The sequence below is a fragment of the Falco cherrug genome, chromosome 2, assembly GCF_023634085.1.
Source record: "Falco cherrug isolate bFalChe1 chromosome 2, bFalChe1.pri, whole genome shotgun sequence".
Lineage (NCBI taxonomy): Eukaryota > Metazoa > Chordata > Aves > Falconiformes > Falconidae > Falco > Falco cherrug.
Window position 1 is genome coordinate 1,863,932 of NC_073698.1, and position 21,230 is coordinate 1,885,161.

At 41.2% G+C, this 21,230-nt stretch overlaps 1 protein-coding gene across 3 annotated transcripts in view; it reads left to right on the forward strand.

Moving 5' to 3' along the window:
• FCHSD2 (FCH and double SH3 domains 2) overlaps positions 1 to 21,230 on the forward strand; it is a 163,576-nt gene that overhangs the window by 21,606 nt on the left and 120,740 nt on the right. For all 3 annotated transcript variants that reach the window (XM_055701811.1, XM_055701812.1, XM_055701810.1), the window contains exon 3: positions 14,409 to 14,454. In XM_055701811.1, the coding sequence (XP_055557786.1) occupies positions 14,409 to 14,454 (46 nt within the window). The remainder of the gene's footprint in view (positions 1 to 14,408; positions 14,455 to 21,230) is intronic.

Here is a 21,230-nt window from a genome sequence, read left to right on the forward strand (position 1 = left end):
GGGTGGATATTGTAGCTTTTATTTGCTTGGGGAAAACTACTGTTTGAAAGTGGTGGTATGTGTTCTAGTAAGGAATTCATAGAGGAGCGAAGAGCTCTGATATGTTACGGGGTGTTTTAATTGTCAATTAATACCTTTCTGCAGGAACTTCGGAAGCTGTATTCAGAAAAGCTGACTATTAAGACTAAAGAGGAGATGGTACAAAGAGTGTATGTTAAAGTCAAGCTTCATAAAAGTACATTTATTTTTTTTTCCTTTTATACTTGGCAGAGAACTGGACAAGTACATTGAGATAAGTAGAAAAAGTGAGGGATGGCTTGCCGAGGACCTCTAAGAACAGTGCCCTACAGGGAGGATAGCTGAATTTCTTGACTCGGCAAGTAAAGAGTTTCTTGATGTTAGAGATATTTGTGCTTTAAGAGGTGTAAACATGTCCACACATCTGCTGAGATCAAGCAAACCTCAAGTTGGTTCACAAGCAGGACATGTCACTGGCTTCTCATGGTGGGTCATAGAGCTTCATTGTGGGTAAAAGTTTAGGCTGTGGGTGACCTCGCGAGGGTGGGTTTGAGTTTGTTCTTCTGGCTTGCGTGCTTTCACAGCTGACTGGAACTTGGCCTACCCAGCAACGATCGTATTAGTATGCTCTTGTTAAAAGTCTTGGCCTGGAGGCCGCAGTCACACTGCATTGAGATGTTTGTGGTATAAGAGCTGCAAATTGTCCATACTTGATGTGGGAGGCAGGCTGGTATTCGTAACTTGCTGTTAGGAGTCCTGTCCAGACTAGTGACAGCTTGGGCTTCTGTGACCACAAATTGACTGCAGGACCTGGAGGCACTCTGTCACGAGAGCAGAATTCAGCTTGTTCATGCAGTTGGTGGGCAGAATCTCCTGGGAAGCAGCCAGCAAGGGGAAGTATGCCTGGATCAATGGTTTTAGCTTAGTTTTTCTAACGAAGACTTCCAGAAAGCTTAGGAGTAAATCATGCTGTTGTGTGGGAAGGTGAGGAATTTCAGCTGAAGCCCCTCAAGGCTGAGCAAGGAGGTAAAGCATGCAAGTGAAAACAGTGGGCAGTGAAGGAGGAGTATTAAAACTTTGCTTGGCTGCTAAAGGACAGTATCGGTTACATCTACAGCTGGTCAGGGACATGAAGAGTAATAAAAGGGGTGCTATGGAAATGGTAGCAGCAAGCATTTTCAGAGGCAACAGGGGAGACAGCCTAGCGATGGCTTCTAGGGAAATGACTGCAGTACTCAACACCTCACATTTGTTTTTTGGGTTTTTTTTTTCCCCTTCAGTCTTTGCAGGTAAAATCTTAGACTTAGGTACTTAACATATAATTTGGAAAGAAGAGCCAAGATAATGCTTTGATGTGAATGTTGATGAACATCTTTCTACAGGACCTGGAGGAAAAATTGCACATATGTATCTCCGTGCAGAAGGGCATGAATGATGATCTTGCACTAATATATGAGTCAGCAAGTTCAGCTGGAGACCAGTCAAGTAAAGCCAGCCCAAAATCAAGTAGCAAAACTGTGTTTGAACTGTGCTATTAAATGCTCAACACAGTCATTTATTCTAGAATTTATTTAATAGGTGTTCCAAAGTCTTCAGCTGGAAAAGCAACAATAGTAGTGCTGATACTATTCAAACCTCACATGGAATAGGAAGTGTGTGCACACCAAAGGATCCAGACTTCGGCTCATTGATAAAAATCCTGGTGAACTGCTTATTCTTTATCAGATAAATCTGGAAGGTAACAGTGTGCGTGTAGAACAGCCACCTTTCTAGGAAGAGAACTGTTTCATTCAGATGATACAAAATCATTGAACAGTAAAGAGAGTTTGTTATTTTTAAAATCAAACTGAAAGGCTATTATTTGCTGTAACATAGCGTCTGATTATTTTTATTTTTCTTGGAGTGGCTGAAAACGAAGCTAACATACTCTGTTACAGTGGAGAGAATGGTCTTAAATGAAAGTGTCTTTCTACTTGCTTACAACTTCCTTAATTTCTTCAGTTGCCTTTTTACAAGAGCAAGGGCGTAAGTTGTAGTCTTAGAGAGGCAACATTAGTTTGACTGAAATACAGGGGTGTTTAAATTGAATCCAGCTAGACAGAAAGTGACTGGAGGCAGTCTCCTCCCTGGTGAGATATCTTTGGTTGCCAGTGACTTTCAGGTGGTCTGACAGTAGAAAAAGTTGTAATAAAGGAGTTGATTCTTTTGCATGTTCTGATTAAGGTGAAACTTCATCTTGTCTATGTGTGCTGGAAGAGGAACTTTATGCCCTATTTTGCCTAAAGAACCTTTGAACTGCTTCCTTGTGGGGTTGTCTGTACCTCTGCCCTTTCCCGGGCTGATTCAGGGAGGAAATGTCCCATTAGCCTGCTTGGATAAGAAAACTTTTCCACTGACTAGAAGAGAGTACTTCAGACAGGTTTATCCTTGCTTTCTCAAGACAGTTGAGCATGGCTAGATGGATGCACATAGATAAGCTCCTTTGCCCTATTCTCAAAGCTGGCAGGTCTGCTGGATATAGAGCATCTAGATCAGAGCTGTCAGAGGTTCAGCCAGTGTGGACCACGACCAGAGGAACCATCAGATTTGTACCAGGTGTATGGGCCTGCCTGTGACCCTTGGGACAGGCACCATGCCTGTCTTGCTCTGAACCTTGCTGCTTTCTAAGTCACTTGCTTTGTTTTTTATGTATTTATAGCTGACTGTTAATATAGAAGTTAAATTTGTGTTAGACTTAACAGATTTTTTTTGAAGAGATACTTTTATTTGTGATGCTACAATAATAGCAATAGTGAATGGAAGTGTTGGCACAAGCTTAGTTTGAAAAAGCAGACTGTCACGATAAAAGCTTTGCTGTAGAATTATGTCTGCATGCTTTATCCTTGGTTAATTTTTTGATGCCTAAGTAAAATATCCTTAGTGGTGTTCAGTGATCAGTGTAGACATTTTGGGCAAGTAGAATTTGTGCCAGGAAACGTGCTGTGGCTAGATAAGATTAAAATAAGCTGTACATAGCCGCTAATAGTACTGTCTCGATTTTTTGTATGTTGGCATTTTGAAAATGCCTTTTTTTGATGTTCATCAATGGATCAGTCTTTTGTGATTTTCGGATAAGTTATAAATAAAAGGAGCACCATAAAATTGAAGAGAAATCACAAAAAACAACCGGTGCTGTATGAATTTTCAAGTTACAGTTCTTTATTTGAAAAGCAGGTAGCCTGGTGACTTTGCAGCTGCATTAACTATTAGGGCTGGCTCAAGGGAAATGTGGTTGAGGAAAGAGGACTGCGCTGCCATTTTCACTGGCAGCACAAAGCCTTACCCCTAAATTAATGCTGGTATAATTTCAGTCATTATAAAAGTTCAGAATTCACTCTGTAAGGCCACTTAACCCTTTCCTGCTGCACTCGTTTTGATCTTCTGTTTAGTACATGGAACTTTGAAAGTACAACAGCTGTGAACTTGCTTCAGCTTACCTTTAGCTAGGTGGTGAGGGAAAGGAGGGTTATTATCTTCTGATACTTTTTTCCCCTGCTAATGCTATGTTTGAACTTTATATAAACCTGAAGAATCTTAGAGAGCTTTCCAGTTGTCTGTCAGATACTCGTGTTGAATCACGAAGCTGATGGTGATTTTTTTAGATGATATAGGTAGTGAAACAGTTCTGTTACTGTATTCCAGGCAAGACTATTGCATTGCCTTAAGACGGTAGCATTTTCTGTGTTCAGAGGAGTTTTGCTTGGGAAAGGGAAAGCCAGTCTTTTGTGTAATTATGTGAACTCCCCAACCTACAAAAGTGTCTGAATTTGAAGCTGTGGGTATTTCGTGATGAAAATTGCTTCTGATGGTTGTGCCTCTGTTGTATGTAGTGTTTTAAATTGTCTCTTTGAAGTGGCGCATTGCTTGCTCTTTTCTTTGAACAACCACATGTGCATTTACCTGGTGGAAAGGAGCTAACAGGAGACCACTACCTATTAGAAGTATGTTTCTAATTTTAATAATCTGTGGTGCTGTGCTCCGGCTTCTGAAGTCTGTATATAGATAACGTTAGAAGTCAATGCTTTTCTGTAAAGTAATTTATCCTTCAGACACTCAGAATTTTAGGCATGTCTTTTAAAGTGCTTCGGTAGTGGTAATTCCATTTAGTGTAAACTGAAAAACACAAAGAGGAGCCTATTACATGCAGCTTTTGAGAGCCTTGTCATGATGAATAATTTCTGTAGATTAATTATTGCTCCAGGTATGTTGTCTTTTGTCTCTGCTGGACACAGAAAGGGAATATTAATGCAGTCTGTCCCTGCATATACGGATGTTCCTGAAGTACCTAATTAGGCATGCAGCTGCTAGGGTGCCCTGTTATCTCAGCATTTATTGCCAACCACTGGCCTAAACTCAGCTACGGTGATTTATGTTAGTGAAGTACTTTTGAATTCAGCTGTGCCTTTGTTAGTAACACACCTGTCCTTAAATTAAAAATCAGGTAAAAGAATTTGTTTGCTTATATGATATTGATTCATTGTGGTGCATTTTTCATGTTACTGGGGAAACTGGGATGAGGCATCCAGATAAAAGCAGTGAATTAAACCTCCAAACAAGAACTTTGGCGTTCCTAAAGAAATCCTGCTTTTCTACAAGACAGGAAAATGTTTTGGCTCCTTCCCTCCTCCCAGGTATTTCAGGATTGCTCCCCTTTTGATTTTTGTAGTGGCAGCCGGAATTACAAAGAATGTTTCAATTCAATGTTGTGGTTTAACTGCAGCCAGCAATGAAGCCCCACACAGCTGCTCACTCCCTCCCTCTCACAGTGGGATGGGGGAAAGAATCAGAACAGGAAAAGAGACAAAACTTGTGGGTCGAGATAAAGACAGTTCCATAGGTAAAGCAAAACCTGCGTGCACAAGCAAAGCAAAGCAAGGAATTCATTCACCGCTTCCCATGGGCAGGCAGGCGCTCAGCCATCCCCAGGGCAGCAGGGCTCCATGACGCATGGCAGTGACTTGGGAAGACAAACACCATCGTTCTGAACATCCCCCCTTCCTTCTTCTTCCCCCAGCTGTATGTGCTGAGCATGATGCCATATGGTATGGAATATCCCTTTGGCTAGTTTGCATCAGCTGTCCTGGCTGGATCCCCTCCCAACCTCTTGTGTACACCCAACCTACTTGTTGGTCGGGTGAGGAGCAGAAGAGGCCTTGACTGTGTAAGCACTGCTCTGATAATGAAAACATTGCTGTTTTGGCACAAATCCAAAATGTGGCCCCATACCAGCTACTATGAAGAAAATTAACTCTACCCCAGCCAAAGCCAGCACATTCAGCTATGGCCATATCAAACATAACTATCTGTCTATTAAACGTCAGCTGTTGTACCTTTGAAGTGTTAAGGTGTTTGTTCTGGTATGCTGTGCCTTTTGCTTACATGTGCATGTGCTTCCAGTGAGGTTTCTCTTAGCATGGCAAAACAGTGCAGTAGAATTTGCTACTTGACATAGCAGCTGGTGCAGCATGTTTCAGGCTGCTGCTTCAGTGATCACCTTCTGGCCACTGCTGTGGGCTGACTGCTGCTGGCTCTAGCAGACAGCTTCTCTTGGCTGTTTCCTGACAGGGGAGTACTTAAACTTTTTGTCTTCAACAGAATGACCAGGGAGTGTCAAGCAACTGTTCCATAGATACTTAGAAAGTGGCTATAGAGCTGCTAGCCTGGATTACAGCTAACAGGTAGCAGATGGCACAGCAGGAATACAAGGTAGGCCAAAGATTCTGCTCAGAATGTGGAATTGCTTGAAATTGAGCAATGATGGTATCGGGAGCATCAATGGGAGCAACTACACTGACACAACAGAGATCTCAACCCAGACAGAGGACAGAATCATAGTCATTAAGGTTGGAAAAGACATTTAAGATCATCAAGTCTAACCATTAACTCAGCGCTGCCAAGTCCATCGCTAAACCATGTCCCTAAGCACCACATCTGTGTGTTTTTTAAACACCTCTGGGGATGGTGATTCTGCCTACATCCCTGGGCAGCCTGTGCCAGTGCTTCACCACCCTTTCAGTGAAGACATTTTTCCCACTATCCAATGTAAACCTCGCCTGGCGCAACTTGAGGCTGTTTCCTCTTGTCTTGTCACTTGTTATCTGGGAGAAGAGACAGATGCCCACATTGGTAATAGCAAGAAGGTCCCCTCTGAGCCCCATTTTCTTTGGGCTGAGCCCCCCCAGCTCCCGCCGCCGCCCCCCCCCCATCAGAGCTGTGCCGCAGCCCCTTCCCCAGCCCCTGCCCGGCTCTGGACACGCTCCAGCCCCTCCGGGTCTGCCTGGGGGTGAGGGGCCCAACGCTGAGCCCAGGGCTCGAGGGGCGGCCGCACCAGGGCCCAGCACAGGGGGACGGGCACTGCCTGGCCCTGCTGGCCACGCTGCTGCTGACACCGGCCAGGGCGTTGCTCCCCCCAGCTTGGTGTCCTCTGCAAACCGACCGAGGGAGCGCTGGATCCCCTCACCCAGGTCATCGGTAAGGGCATTAAACGGGGCTGCCCCAGCACTGACCCCTGGGGACACCACCTGTGCCCGGCTGCCAGCGGGATGTGACTCCATTCCCCACCACGCTCTGGGCGCAGCCAGCATTGTACCCAGCGCAGAGTATGAGAATGCTGTGGGAGATGGTGTGAAAGGCTTTGCTGAGGTCTGGGTAGACACCGCCTGCTGCCTTTCCCTCATCCACCAGTTGGGTCACCTTGTCATAGCAGGAGATCAGGTGAGTCAAGCCGGACCTGCCTTTCATAACCCCTGCTGGCTGGGCCTGATCCCAGAAGGGTGCTGGGATTCCCCCAGGATGCTGCTGTCCAGGTCTTGGGCTGCAAGGTGTGCATGGTGCCTCTCCCTGTGGTCAGCTGTGGTCTCCCTTGTGGGAGATGTGCTCTGATAAAGGACCGAGTTGCCACCAAGCGAAGAGCTGCGGAAGGAAGCAAACAGACTGCGTACCATCAGAGGCAGGCAGTGATCCTGCCTCCTACAGGAAACAGAAGCATCCATAAGCTCAGCTGACTTAGTATCTTGGGAGGTATGTTTGGTATATTTGCTGGGGAGTGAAATCCAGGATACAGCAGAACAGCTACAGAGGCTCATCCAACATGGGTGCTGTTATCCCATGTAGGCACCTAGGATGCTACCAGAGGTGACCTTGAACATGTAAAGAGCGATGGTGTGATTCTGGGGACAAGTGTGAAGTGCAGGAGAGCCTTGGTGCTCTTGGTCCCTCCTGTGAAGGTGAAGGCCTTGGGCAGGAGAGGACGCATCCAGCAAGTCTGCATCTGGCTGTGCAGCTGATGTTGCAGGCAGGGCTTTGGATCTTACAAATGTGGGAGCCTTGAAACAAAGACTGCTGAGGAGGGATGAGATCAGTCTGACAGAGTGGGGCACAAGCACCTTGGCCAACAGCTAGACCTAGTGAGGAAGGCTGTAAACTAGGTCTGCTAAGGGGGAGTTACCATAACCTGAAGCAAAGGCACTGGGTCTAATGAAGTGCCTGGGGGACAGTGTCCTGGAAGAGGCTCGCCCCAGTATGAGTGGGATTCTGTCACGGGTGCCTGTGCATGAGCCTGTGCAGCTGGGAAACAAACAGCAGGAAATAAAAGTGCATGTGCAGTTGCAGAGCTGTGAGTTTATTGGGACTACAGAGGTGTGGCGAGATAGTTCCCTGTAATTTTTGAAAGGTTATGGCAATCAGGAGAAGTTCCCCATGACTGGAAAAAGGCAAATGCCATAATGATTTTCAAAGACTGCTGAAAGGAAGATCTGGGGAATAGTAGGCTGGTCAGCCGCGTTTTAGTCCCTGGGAAGATTATGGAGCAAAACCTCCTAGAAGCCATTTCCAGGGCAAGAAGGTGATTTGGAGCAGCCAGCATGGACTTACAAAGGGCAAATTGTGCCCGGTTGCCTTCCGGGAAAGCTGGCAATGTGGGCAAGGTGACAGCAGTGCATGTTGTACATGTTGACTTCAGCGAGGTCTTTGACACAGTCTCTTGTAGTACCTTTGCAGTCACTTCAGGGACGTATGGACTGATAAGTGGGTGGAAAATTGGCTCTACTTCCAAAGTGCAGGTGGTGGAGAGCAATGCAAAGTCCAGCTGGCAGCTGGGTATCCCTCAGAGGTCAGTACTGGATCAGTACTGTTAAATGACTTTAGTAACAACCTGGATGATGGGATGGAGCATGCTCGCAGCAAGTTGAAGAAGGGTATCAGACTGGGGGGAGAAGGGCTGCTAGTTAGGCTGGAGGCAGGGCCGTGTTCAGAGTGACCTTGGCAGATGGGTGGCATGAGCTGGCAAGAACATTGTGAAGGTCAACAAAGGTAAATGCCAAGTCCTGCCCCTGGGACACACCGGCCTTGAGCAACGGGCCGGGCTGGGGCAGGCAGCTGGAAATTTCAACGCCACCTTCTACATAAATATTTCAAATGTGTGTGGTTCACCATCGGGGTTCCTCCCCTGTTACTCATGTATTAGGATCTATTTCCCTTGCTTAGAATAAATACATCTCATCACTGTAAAAAGCATTCTAAATCTGTCAGTGGAGAGAGGTAGAGTATTGATGTTTAAGGCTATATTTTAACTTGTGTGCAAGGTTTTGTTTCAAAGGTAGATCGGGGTATTTTGAGGGGGGGGAGCGCTAAGATGGTGTTCATGCACGTATTCACTGTTAGGTGATTGTTAGCTTGTTCAGTAGTGATTTTTGTCTCTGAATGGGACAAAGAGAATTAATAAAATCATCTGTATAATTGTACTTTACACAATAATGGCTTTGGAGATTTCTGGGGTTGTGCCCCCCCCCCCCCCCCCCCTTTTATTTTTTTTTTTAAATGAGAGCTGTCTGTTGTAATGTTTCTAATGGAGATTTTTCGAGTGAGTTTATCCTTTCATCTTAAAAAAGAAAACCAATATAGTATTAGTTTGGACCTCGTTGCACACTGAATGTGTGTGCTACCGGTGTTCATTATAAGCAGAAGTTGCAAAGTCATAATTTTCCACTGGCATAAGTACTAGATGTCATTAATTATTCTTGATCAACTTTCGGGAAGCTGGAAATTTTGGAGTATTTCATGATTCACTGATTCACCTCCTTGAGCGTTGGATTGAGTCAGTTTAAAATTAGTTGCGATGTGCTCTACAATTCCTACATAGATTTAATTAAAGAATTTTTGATGGAGTGAATTATTTTTTAAACTGAATTTTGATATTGCCTTAATACCTCATAAAATAGAAACAATGGAAAATCTTTTATTCTTCCATTTGTTTTCCCATTCCTTTTCTCATTGTATTGGGGCTTTACAGGTGTACTCTGTTGATCTGCATCTGCATCACTTAATGTGGGTTTCACTTCTTGTTGTCTTGGGGGGATCCACGGTTGGGAAAGCAAAGAGAAAACAATACTGACTTTGTTTTGATTCTGTTAGGTTTACAGTAGCCTCTATTAAAGGGGTTAGAGAAAGGTTTTAGAGAGTTACCATCACCATGCAGCCTGTGCATGTGTAATCATTCCCCCCCCCCCTTCCCAGTTTTTCAGCTAGATGGTACTGAAAGTGTCAATGTTGTTATTCTGTTTTGCTGATCTGTGAAATACAGTCTCTGTAGAGCTGAGCATATTATTTTCTCATTTGCTGCTCCTTGCTTTTCTTAGTGTAGCAATTGGGGACTCTCTTAGGTCAAGGTCAGTTAAAACAGGTGTTTTTCTTTAACATTCTTGAATGTTTTGAATGTGATGCTAATTTGTACGTTGTCTGGTGCTTTGCATAGTTGCATAAATTGTAAGGATTTTTTTTTTTTTAAATTAAAATTTCTAAACAAAATATCTGGATGTCCCTAGCCAGCCAATTATATTAACGCAAACTGCTAGTGCTAGGTGAGTTGTACAAGTTTAGCAATGAATACACTATTTTTTTACCATTACCACGATCTTGCGCAGGAACCCATTCCAAATGTGATTCAGGGCCCTGCTTGGCTCATTGTTGAATTTCTCAGCCTTTAAATGGAAACAGTTCACCTAGCAAAGCCCTTTCTTTTATTCAAGAGACTTATACATGAAGCATCTGTTTGCATTTTTGCTTAGCTCTCTAGATGTAATTAAATTAGCTTTTTTAATATAGAGTAATTTACTTTCCGATTTTCAGGGTGTCACTGTGTTTAACTGTTAGCTTACTGTGCAAGCTGTGACTTTCATTCTTAGATTTGTATGACTGGATAATCTTGGCAAATATAGCATTGTGTTATATAACTAATGTATATTTTAATGTTAATCTACTGATTTTTCATAAAAGTGGGAGCTTTAGGCATTTCCAGGCCAAGTGGACATCCATGTACCAAGTTGAGCCCATCTGTTTCTCCTGTTTCTTTATAGGAAGACTTTTGGAAGTATCATTCTCCACTGACCTGACTCCATAGTTCATATTTACAATGAAACTTAAAAATATATCTCAATATTTCATCACATCAGTTATCTTAAAGTGATATGAGTCATTTAAATACTTAGCAGTTGCTGGAATTTGCATTTGGGAAGTCGCAGTGACAAGTGAGGGTTTGGCACTAGTAAAAGTGGTGTTGGCAAAGCAGGGACGGCAGTAAGTGTAGTTTTCATTCCTCTGCTCCCTTACAGTTCCACTGTGTTACAGAGTTCAAGGGAAAGGTAAATTGTGTAATCTAATTTATGTAATACAACAGATCATTACGTTTCATCCAGATATGTTTTACCACATCAAGTCGTATGAATTAAGACCAAAGAATTTCCTTCCTCAGTAAACAAAGTGACCAGCTTACCCTCATGGTGCACCTTGGAGCATGTTATCCCAGGTCAGAAGCCTGGTGAGGAATGTAAGAAGGTGGAAGTGGGCAAAGTCCTGGTATGCAGCAGAAAAATCTCCACCTTCCTCCTCTTCAGATATTCTTAGTAGTTGTCAGTCTGAAAGAGAAGTCCTTTCCAACCCCAATTTTAGTCCTTACTGTCCTAATGACAGTAGGAACGACTGCCGTGTAATTCCACTGCTCTGTTTTTGACCAGACTTGGCCAATTGCTGACATTTCAAAGGAAGACAACCCTTCTCTGCAGAGCTTCTCTAGCTGTTTGTGCTTTGGAAAGAGCATTCCTTCATAATCCCTCCAGGATTAGGTTTGTTCTGGTCATACAGAGCTGTAAGCTATGGGAAGGGGCTGTAGGCAGCAGCGTGTGAGGAAATGCCGTGAGTGGCCGGCATTGCTTCTTGATGTTAAATCGTGTAGTTTGAAACCATTGAAATAACTTTCCCGAGTATGACTTTTCCTTCGCACTTGCAGCAGTCTTCCCTAGCAGCAAGCTCTTTTAAAGACAGGTGCCTGGTCACACTTCAGAGGTGTAATAAAATAGCATTTCTTTTAAAAGGTGACGTCTTGTCCTGATGGTGAGCGTAGTTTTGTTTTTATTGGTTTTCTCTTTTTGGAGACTGAAGCCAGGATTTCCCTGCAATGTGAGGATAGTGGCAAGTATGATAATTGCAATGGAAAATGGTTGTAGCATCATTATATACACCAAATGTTGCTGAATTTCTTTGTATTTATTCTTTCTCACTCTCTTTTTAAACTGTCAAATACTTTAAATACTTTTGAATGGTGTTTAGTGGGGCGAAGGGAGTAATCCTGTCACATGAATTAACATTTGCAAGATAGAGATGGTATTTAGGAATTACTGTCCAGAAACAAAAACTAAGATACTTTTTCGGATGTGCAGTTCTGGTGTTTCCTGCTCTTATTTAATTTGAGACAAAGATATAATAACAGATACTAATACTTCCTAGTTCAAAAATACTTCCTAGTTCAAATAAACCCTAAATAATGTTCCTGTTTTTTTGCAGACATACGAATTAATTTCTTAAAAACTTTTCAGTAAAAGTTAAGAGAACATTTTATTAGCTTATGGAACCAAATGTTTCCTTATATGAATGAACTTGAAATTCCATCTTGAATGATGGTAATGTCAAGACTATCCCAGCTTTGCACATCAAATCAAGATACACACATGAAAGTTTCCAGGTTTTCCAAGTTAAGAAATGATGATGCGTTTTTTAGTCAGACTCTGCGCGCGCGCGCGCACACACACACACTCACACAGTGTTTTTCTCCTGGGAAATTTGGCTACTTCAGTCTCATATTTTGTCATGTTTTGTAATATATTTATGGTTGTCACAAAAGGATTCTGGTATAAACTGTCCTGAGGTTAAAAACAGCTTTGTGTTTGACTAATCAAGGGAAATGCAGCCACAAAGCAGCAGAGAACACCAGATTCAAGGAATGCAGATGCCTGATCCTGCCAGTCTGTCAGTACTTACCATTTTTGTCATTCAGCAAAACATAGATGAAACACAAATTTAAGTATTACATAAATTGAATTACATGCTTTATTGCCAACTTTTTTGTAAAAACTCCATTTAAAATACAGAACAAAATCTAAACCTGCTCTGAAATGTTTCTAGTTTATGGAGGTGCTACTGTACAATACATTTTCTTCATGCTGGAGCTTGCAGTCATTCCAAGTCCAAGATTTCTGTTGGTTCTGCAAGTAAATTTGATTTGCATGGTATTTTGTAATTCTACACTAGGGCCAGTTGAATGCTTTTGTTTTTCTTCTCTAGTGTAAACCTTTTAATGTAGAAGGTTTTTAGGGGCTATCTTAGGCTTCCAGCTTGTCGCAATTGTTGTTACGCAATTAGTTTAAGTGGAATTTGTTTTGTATGGGGAAAAAAGACCTCATGGTGAAATACCCAGCTCCATATCTAGGTTTTGTGTAAACTGAGTATCCTTAACACTTCGCTCTGATGTTATGTTTTCAAATAAGATTAGCTTTAGAACTGGAAAATAACTGCCTTTGCCTAAAGTCTTCCCAGATCTATGTTGCAGAGAGACGCTTGTTTTCTTTTACCTTTCCAGTATTGATAAAGCGTTTCAGTTATTCCTAGTAGTTATTTCTGCAGTTACTTATACTTTCAAAAGAAAAATAAGTTCTTCTAGAAGGAAACTGTGGTTTTTAGATGTTTACTAAACTGCTGCAATATTGGACTTTGAAGCAGGAGAGCCGAAAATAAATTGCTTTGTAATATTAGATGAAATACCTTGAATGCTTTACAAAGTAGATTCATTTACAAGCATCTCAGACAGCTTTACCTATTCACAGAATTGTTTCATATCGCACGGTCATGCAGCCCTGTGCATCCACCTGAGCTACACGAGGGGGATTTAAGAAGATGGGATGTGATTATTGGAGTTGGAATATGGCCAGATCTTCAGGGCTATCATTAATCTGGAAAGAATTTTAAGCAATTGTGATGCATTTAGACTTTTGTTTTACATCTCATTGGGGCAACCGAGCCCGTAATACCCTATCAGCATGTGGATACTCTTCATGGGTGAAATGGAGTAGACAGGAGTAGAAAAAGCCTGTTCAGAGCTCCTTTTGTTTGTTTTTATTGAGTTAACCTTATTATAGGATGTTCCTGAGGATTTTTTTATTAACATGTCACCATAATTATTGTGTAACTAATTTAAATAGAATTAGATTTTCTTTTGCTGATGGCGTAGCCTTAAGCTTTGTGGTTTTTAGTACATCTTGAAGAAAATGACTCTGCTTTGACTGTTCAAAGGCCAGACAGAATAGCTTAAGCTATTGAAGCAGGAGCTTTGACACATCTAGGTATTTGAACCTTCTTCCTGTTACAACGGTGCTAGTGTTGAAACCCTCTATTTGATAATAGGTTGAGATGGTTCATCGTGAGCCTGTACATGCGAGTACAGCCCTGATGTTAGTGTGGAATGACGTGCTATGATTGGCATGGAGTTCAGTGGGTCTAATGTGATAGAGCTGCATTAATGGGTAAATCAGGATATTGCTGTGGGGCAGCATGGGTTTAAAGAGAGGCTGTTAGTCTTCTGACTGCAACTAAATCAGGTGTGTTCAGTTGCTGTTGAGGAAACTGGACTTTTTCATTATTATTTTGGGGAGAAAAAAAGAACAGAAAAAAATAAGTAAGTCCGCCTAGATGCATAAAGCCGAATTCTGTTCTGTGCTACCAAATTCTTCCCTGGGCTATACCAGTGGAAAGCTGATGAGCCTTTAATGAAGTAAACTGTGTTTACACTGGTAGTCCTGGGAACTGAATTTGTCCAATAAAACTTGGAAATTTGAACATCACATATGTGAAGTCCACATGTGCTAGTTGCTAGGCTACTGATACACAGTTGTCAAACAAGTTTGCTTTTTTTGTTGCTCATTTAACTATAAAGACTGTGTAGCAGAAAATACTTTAAAGTAAATTATTGAATTTATAGTGCTTTGCTGTATGTATTAACAGATTATGTTTTTTTCCCCCTCTTTCAGAGCATTCAGTCAGAAAAGAGCTTCAATTGAGAAAGAATATGCACAGGTAGGTTCTGGAATAATTTTATTGTCTATGGCATTGTTCTCTTGATATAATTTACTCATTAGCAAATTGTCCACAGTGTGGTTTTTTTGTTTATCCTTTCCATAAGTTACTTACTATGAAAGTATCTGTTGAAGTTCTGAATTGGGCAGCTTTTGGCCTATGCAGGACTTGGGCCCATTCTGTGCTTTCATGGACATTTTGACTAGAGGAAGTTCTTGAGTGCAGAAGACATTTTTAACGTTTTTTTCCAAATTGTTATAAAGTCAATCAACTCTTTGAGAGTTTCTCAGAAGTTAGTGTGAAACCTGTGTAAAAAGTAAAATCAGGTCAATTAGAGGGAGAGGAAATGTTTTCTGACATACTCAGTCCAAAATAAATCTGCGTTCACATTCTTCAGTGAGAGCAGCTTCCTATTCATGTGAAATAAAAGCAGCCAGATTTGGCCTCCTGCTTGTGATAGGAAGTGGAATGAATTTTGATTTGTTTGTGAGAAAGGAGGGAGGATTGATTTTTCTCCCTTGTTCCAAAATTAGAAAGCATCTAATAAGGGGCAGCTGCCTGCAAAATTTACAGTAAAGGCTCTTGGCGCTTAAGTTCAAGTACAACAGATTCAAAATAATAAATTTATTTTAAAATAGATTAAAGGCAGAATAAAATATAAGTAAGGGAGCTTGTGGAGCTCAGTATATGGTAAAATACAACTGGAGATGTGCCTGACGTTACAATTGTTGATGTTGGGGCAGTGACAGCAGTGAAATGTGAAAACACAAGCTGTCGCTAGGATGTTTCCAAATGTAGTTTGTAGGCTGTTGTGTTAAGCATCCTTTTAGTCATCAGTGCTGCATCACCCACAAGTATATACAGAACAAACGTTTTCTGTGGGCCAGACTTTACTGTCAGTTTATGAAAGAGGATTTCTGTATCTGCGATGTGAACATTTTCTAGTCCTAGATTTCCTGTGTGTTGTCTCAAGCCCAAAACTCAGTAGAAAACACTTTGCAAATCAAATGAAATTTGTGCTGAATTTAATCCAAAGGCTCACAGTAGTGCTATAAGGGCCTGCAGTTACTGGTGCTCCAATTCTTTCATTGTACATGAATTTACATTAGCATACATTGATTACGTTGGCAGTTGCACTGAATTTGATTAAATATATCAGGTTTTCAGTGACAGAATCAATATAAGCCTCATGAAACTTTGATTAAAAGTATGTATTTAGTGACTTTGTAATGACACTGTAGAGAATTTAAGATCAGTTCTTAAAAACATTTATCCCTTCTACACTGGGAATGTTTTTTATATGCAGAGACACTTACAGCGGTCGCCGCATTTAGGGAATAGTCTTGCTAAGTTGGAAAAATAATTACATTCTCAGTTTCGGAAGGCTCCGTCTTAACAACGGAGGCTTTCAGATACTTGCATTTGAAAAACCCAACTTTCCAGCCATACAGCTGCATCGTTTGAGATTCACTGAATGGCTGCTTATATGAATGAAGTCTTGTGGGATCGCTTCCTTGGTTTGCTGATAAGTGTACAGTTCAGGAACAATGCTGGATGTTTCTTCTTGGGCCTGTAAAAGGATTTCTGTTTTTGAGATGGTAATAAAATTTCACATAAAGCCTTTTGCTAAGAGACAGTGCAATCAAAATAAATGTGAAGTTGTATTCACCAACAGTGGGATATTCCTTTTAAACCAGTTATAAAGGGAACTGGAATTTCTCAGTAGTTAGTTTCTGAAGCAAGATTTCTAAATCTCTTCACAGATTCTGTCCAAATGCCTTTTGTCACCTTGGGGAACTCAAAATATTCTAACTTAGGACTTTTTTGGCAAGTTTAAAAAAAAAAAAAAGTAAGGGTGGACAGTGAAAATAAGTTTCCCAGAAATGAATACTTTGTTGGTTTTAAAAAATTGTCCGCTGATGCAGTGCACTTGGGTGCCAAGTTTCTATACACAGAGTGCTTTTGTTTGGAGAAGGAGAACCTGCACAAACGCTAGTGAAATACCATGGTTCAGTGTTTATAATTTATCCCTAATTACATGGTAAGTGGCTTGAATGTATGTGATGAATTACAGGATCCATATGTAAATTGCCCTATGTCTTATTTTATCAAGGGAGTTGTTTTAATGAGTCTTTTCACCCTATTGTACCTGTTGCTGTCAAAGTTTTTTGGGGGCTGTTTTTTTGCTTATTGTTTGCCTCCAGCAGGTTCTTTACCAGCTTTTCTAGGCTGTGCCGTGGTATAAATGGGAGAAGTATCTGATGTATCAGCCCTGGTACTGCAGTTCTGCAGTCCTTTCTAGATCTGTTGTGGAGATGCACTGGGCTGTTTCACTTGTATTTTCAGTACAGCATTATTTAATATACGCTTAGAATTCCCTTAATATTCAGAATTGAGACTGTAGAAAGGCTCTCATTTCCCATTAACAGTATTCCAACTAATAGTATTTATATTGCAATTTTGTATTATTATTAGCTATCACAATGAATAAGGTAGTTGAAATCAGTGGCTTAGAACACTCTTACTAGGTGGATTTAGTCAACGTGTGCTTTTGCTGCTATCTAGTAAAAGACTTTTACCTAGCATATTAATTAGGTAAAATGTTTGTGGGATTTTTTTTCAGATCCTAAGTACATCTCTGCTGAATTTTTTATTATTAATTCACACTTTAAACTCAGCAGCAGTCTTTCACAGTCTGTGTTGTTTGCAGGGAACATGTAGGTGACCTTCCTTGTCATGTTTTGTCATGCTTTGTTTTTGCTCGACATTTAGCTACCATTGTTTCAGAGTAAAAAGTGTCTCTAGGCAGTCAGTGTGGCCTGCCTCTGTGAGGTTGAGAGTAACCCTAAAGAGCCTGAGCTGTGAAACCTGCTGCTCATTTCAGTGCATGCTAATTAGTTGCTGACTGTAGTACCTCAGCTGAAGGCATTGATAACATAGAAAAAAGGTAGGAAAGTCCATTCTGTGAGATGCCCATAAGGAGCTTTAAATTTGAACTAAAGTGCAAGTACAAGTTTCTGTTCAGATTTTTTAAAAAGGTGCTAATTGTTATGATGTTTTTCCCTGTCCATTTTTTTCTGGAAGGCCAATTAACCCTGAAGAGATATGCCTGCTTGGTAAAAATAGCTATGTTATCTGTGATCTGGAGAGAGTGGACAGGTCACTTGGTGTCGATTGCTGTGTCAGTGGCAATGAGAAACATGATACGTTTAAAACATTTTAAAATATGGAGCAAATAAAAGGTAGTATTGTTTCTATCCACACATTCCTCTTGGCAGCTATGAGTGAAGTGCAGCATCTTTTGGTGTTATTTATGACAGTGATCAGGAGAGGAGCCTTAAAATAAGGTAAAATGAATGCCAAAGGGAAAGGAGATAGAGGGGAGAGACGAGCACTAAAGGCAAGAGGAAAGGTGGATGTAAGCAGATAGTATGATTACCTTTACCAGCTTTCCTCACCCCGTGTCCCACCAGACTTGAAAAAACCTTCTTTCAAGATATCAGAAATATGTGAATACCTGTTTTCTAGAAAATTGCAATAGCATTTTTTGTGCATATATAGTATGTGTGTATGTGTATAGCTTATATACAAACACATATAATAAATATAATTTATTTTACATAACTAAATATTTACGGCCTGCAGTGCCCAAATAGTTGCTTCTTTTTTTTTTTTTTCCTTACTGTATTGGTTTTCCATTGCTTAAAATCAGAAGATAGGAGCTGACCATTTCTTCTACCATCTTCTGACAGGGATTTGCTTTACTTACGATAAAGTGGCCTTTTTAAAAATTTTTCAGTGGATTAAAATTCAGACGGTTAAAATCAAGTGATTTTCCCCCTGCCTTGTTTTACTAACTTGTGCTGTGGCTTTTGGTTTTTCTTTGCTGTTCTTTACCCTGTAGTCCAATGCTTTGCAAATGTTAATGGATTTATCCTTCTACTCTGAAGACTGGAAAGGTGATACTATTTCCCTAGTGAGAAATTAAGTGAATTCTAGCCAACATAATATGGGTGGCTCTGATGGAACGGGAACTAGATCCCTGGTCTTTTCAATACTTTTAATTTTTTTTAAAAAAATAGAAGTCTTTGGCAATAAATGCAACTTCTGCTTCAGGAATAGAATCGCAATTATTTTTCCTCCTTTGCCTTGTAAAATGTTTTGAGGTTTATAGAGGAGGAGCCCTGTACAAGTATGTACTTGCAAAGTACCTGTGCTGGCATATTAGGAAGAAGTGAGGTGTGCTTCAGTAGATTGCAGACAACTTTATTGAAAATCAAATTGTTGTACTTGTAGTAAAATTAGAACCTTTCAAGAAAGAAAGGTCAGGTGCTAGGAAAAGTGCTCCTTTTGTGAAAATACATTCCTTTATTGCAATGGTGCAGTATTGACTGTGAAAGCAGGAGGGTGGCAGACACTACGCAGGAGCAGCAATGTCTGTGAGGCTTCGGGACCATGCTAGTGAGTTCTGTAAATGCAGCCGTTTCAGTATCGAACGCAAGTTACCTGGATTAATTCAGAAATCCTGCGTGGCAAAACAACTAAAACAACTGCAGTTTGGTAAACACAACCTCACAACAGGTTTGGAATAATAATAAAAAAAATAATAAAAAAAAAATTGGGGTGAAATGAAGTGTTCCCCCTGACTTGGCACCTAGCTAACCCTGGGGCGTCAGTAAAGAAAACTTGAGGTACCTGCCTTGAATCTCCGACAAGCAACTTTCTATTACTTCATGCCCTGTAGTCTGGCCAGAATGTGGGTTTTCTATTTTTTTCAGCCCAAAGGATACAGAAGGTTACTGTAGCCTTATGAAGAGCAGGGAGAGACTGTAGACTCTACGGGTGGGTCCCTGGCTTGGGGACAAACAAGAAGCAGCTGTAGGGTGACCGTCAGCAGCCTGTTTCGTTACCGGATGGACTTGAGGATGATAATTAGGTTTACTGCTGCAGTAAATCTCCTCTAGAGTATTTCTGTAACATTTAAGAGATGTATCTTGGTTTTAGTTTGTCAATGACCTTTGTAATCAAGCAGTAATTTAAAAAATACCTGTGAAATGACCTTTTGGGGTGGAGAAGATGTATTTTTAAGACTTAGGCATACTTCATCTTTTAGGGAATTAAGAGCTTTGACCTCAGTACCCCAGATCACCTGAGGAGGGGTTTAGATGTCAATTAACAGACAGACAGAAACTGGTTTTTTTCTCAGGCTTATAGAAAAGAAAGTTGGGTATTCCATGGTTTCTCTGCAGAGAAACTTCTGCTTGTAGTAAATTAGTAAACTATGCAGAAATTTCCATATTGGGCAGTGAGGTGAATGATTGCTATATCTGGATGTACTTGATTGCAGTTAATTTTGGAAGACAGCAAATTGCTTTGAAATTTGTCTCTGTGTGTATTGTATTTTCAAATTTTCTGAAGGAGACACTGGGGAAAACCCAGTGTAAAGTATTTTTCCATGGAGGAGCTTACTGCATGTCTTGCAGGTGTTAGCTTTATCATTGCTATTTTAAGACAGACAAAAAATTCTTAAAAAACAGAAATCTTTAAATTTTTGAATTTTGTCCATATAATCCTTCTCTTGAGACTTTCAGTATCTCTACTGTACTGACTGAGATCTTTTTAGAAAGCCTCATCCAGCCCAGCTCATGCTGGCTGCATGAGGTGGCCCCGCAGGGCCGAGATAGTCCATGTGCATTACTCAAAAGTATGTTAATAGGTTTGAGGTGGCTTCCTTCTATTTTATCAGTAGTATTGCACAGCATTTTATTAATCTTGCAGTGTTTTCTTAACTGAATCTGAAGACCACATTTTTGCCCACCGGTGCTGGGGAATGTTTTCCTCCCAGCCAGAGCTGTGGCCTCACTGTCAGAGCCTGGAGGGACACTTTCTGCATGGGCTTTATCCAGCTTCAGTGCTTTCCCATAGTGGCTGTGTGAATATGGCACCTCTTTGGCCTAGGAGAGTCCAGTTTTTACCTGTCTGTACAGGAACACCTACTGAAATCCAAGGTCCAAATTGAATTTTCTGCCTTGCCAGTTGTAGGAGTTTCTGTAGGAAAAGTCAGCGGACCCGCTGAAGCTTCACCTGACTTTTTTTTGGATGTTACTCCCTTAAGCCTTGTTGGCACAGCTACTTGGGGGAGGGGGGAAAGTCAGATTCAAGAAACCTGTGGATCCAAATGCAAAAGTGCCGGAGCTGTTCAGGTCAATTCCTGCACAGTGATATTCCCTCATGTGTACTTTGGGGCTGTGAGGCTTCTGTGTTTCTCCCGCTTTGGAATCGTGCTCTGTTGATACGATCTGTGATAGAAAACCGTGTCAGGCAGGTTTGCTTCTAAACATACTGTGCTGCTTTCTGTAGATTTCTTCCTGCTTTGTGAATAAAAATATAAAAACCTGAGCAGGTTTCTGGGAGGAAAAAACAAGTGGAAAAAAAGTATGTTCCTAACCCCAGAAACCAGGAAGGATGTAGACCTTCACAAGCAGTTGATGCTTTCTGGGCGATGTTGTCATTGGTTGACACCCATGTCACCACGGGGCACTTGAAGCACAGGGCAACCGGTGGGAGTTCTCACTTTCTACCTTCCAGCTCCAGCGGTCCTGTCTGTGGACATCTCTTACTCCTGAAGCACATGGCTTGATGCAAGCCTGAAGAACTGTATGAGAACGCATTTTGTTTCAACTTCCCTAGTTTACCTAGTGACTCAGATTATTTTTGGGGACTATTTTGTCCTCTTGGTTAGTTACTCCTTTGCTTATTTTTGTTGTGTTTAGTTG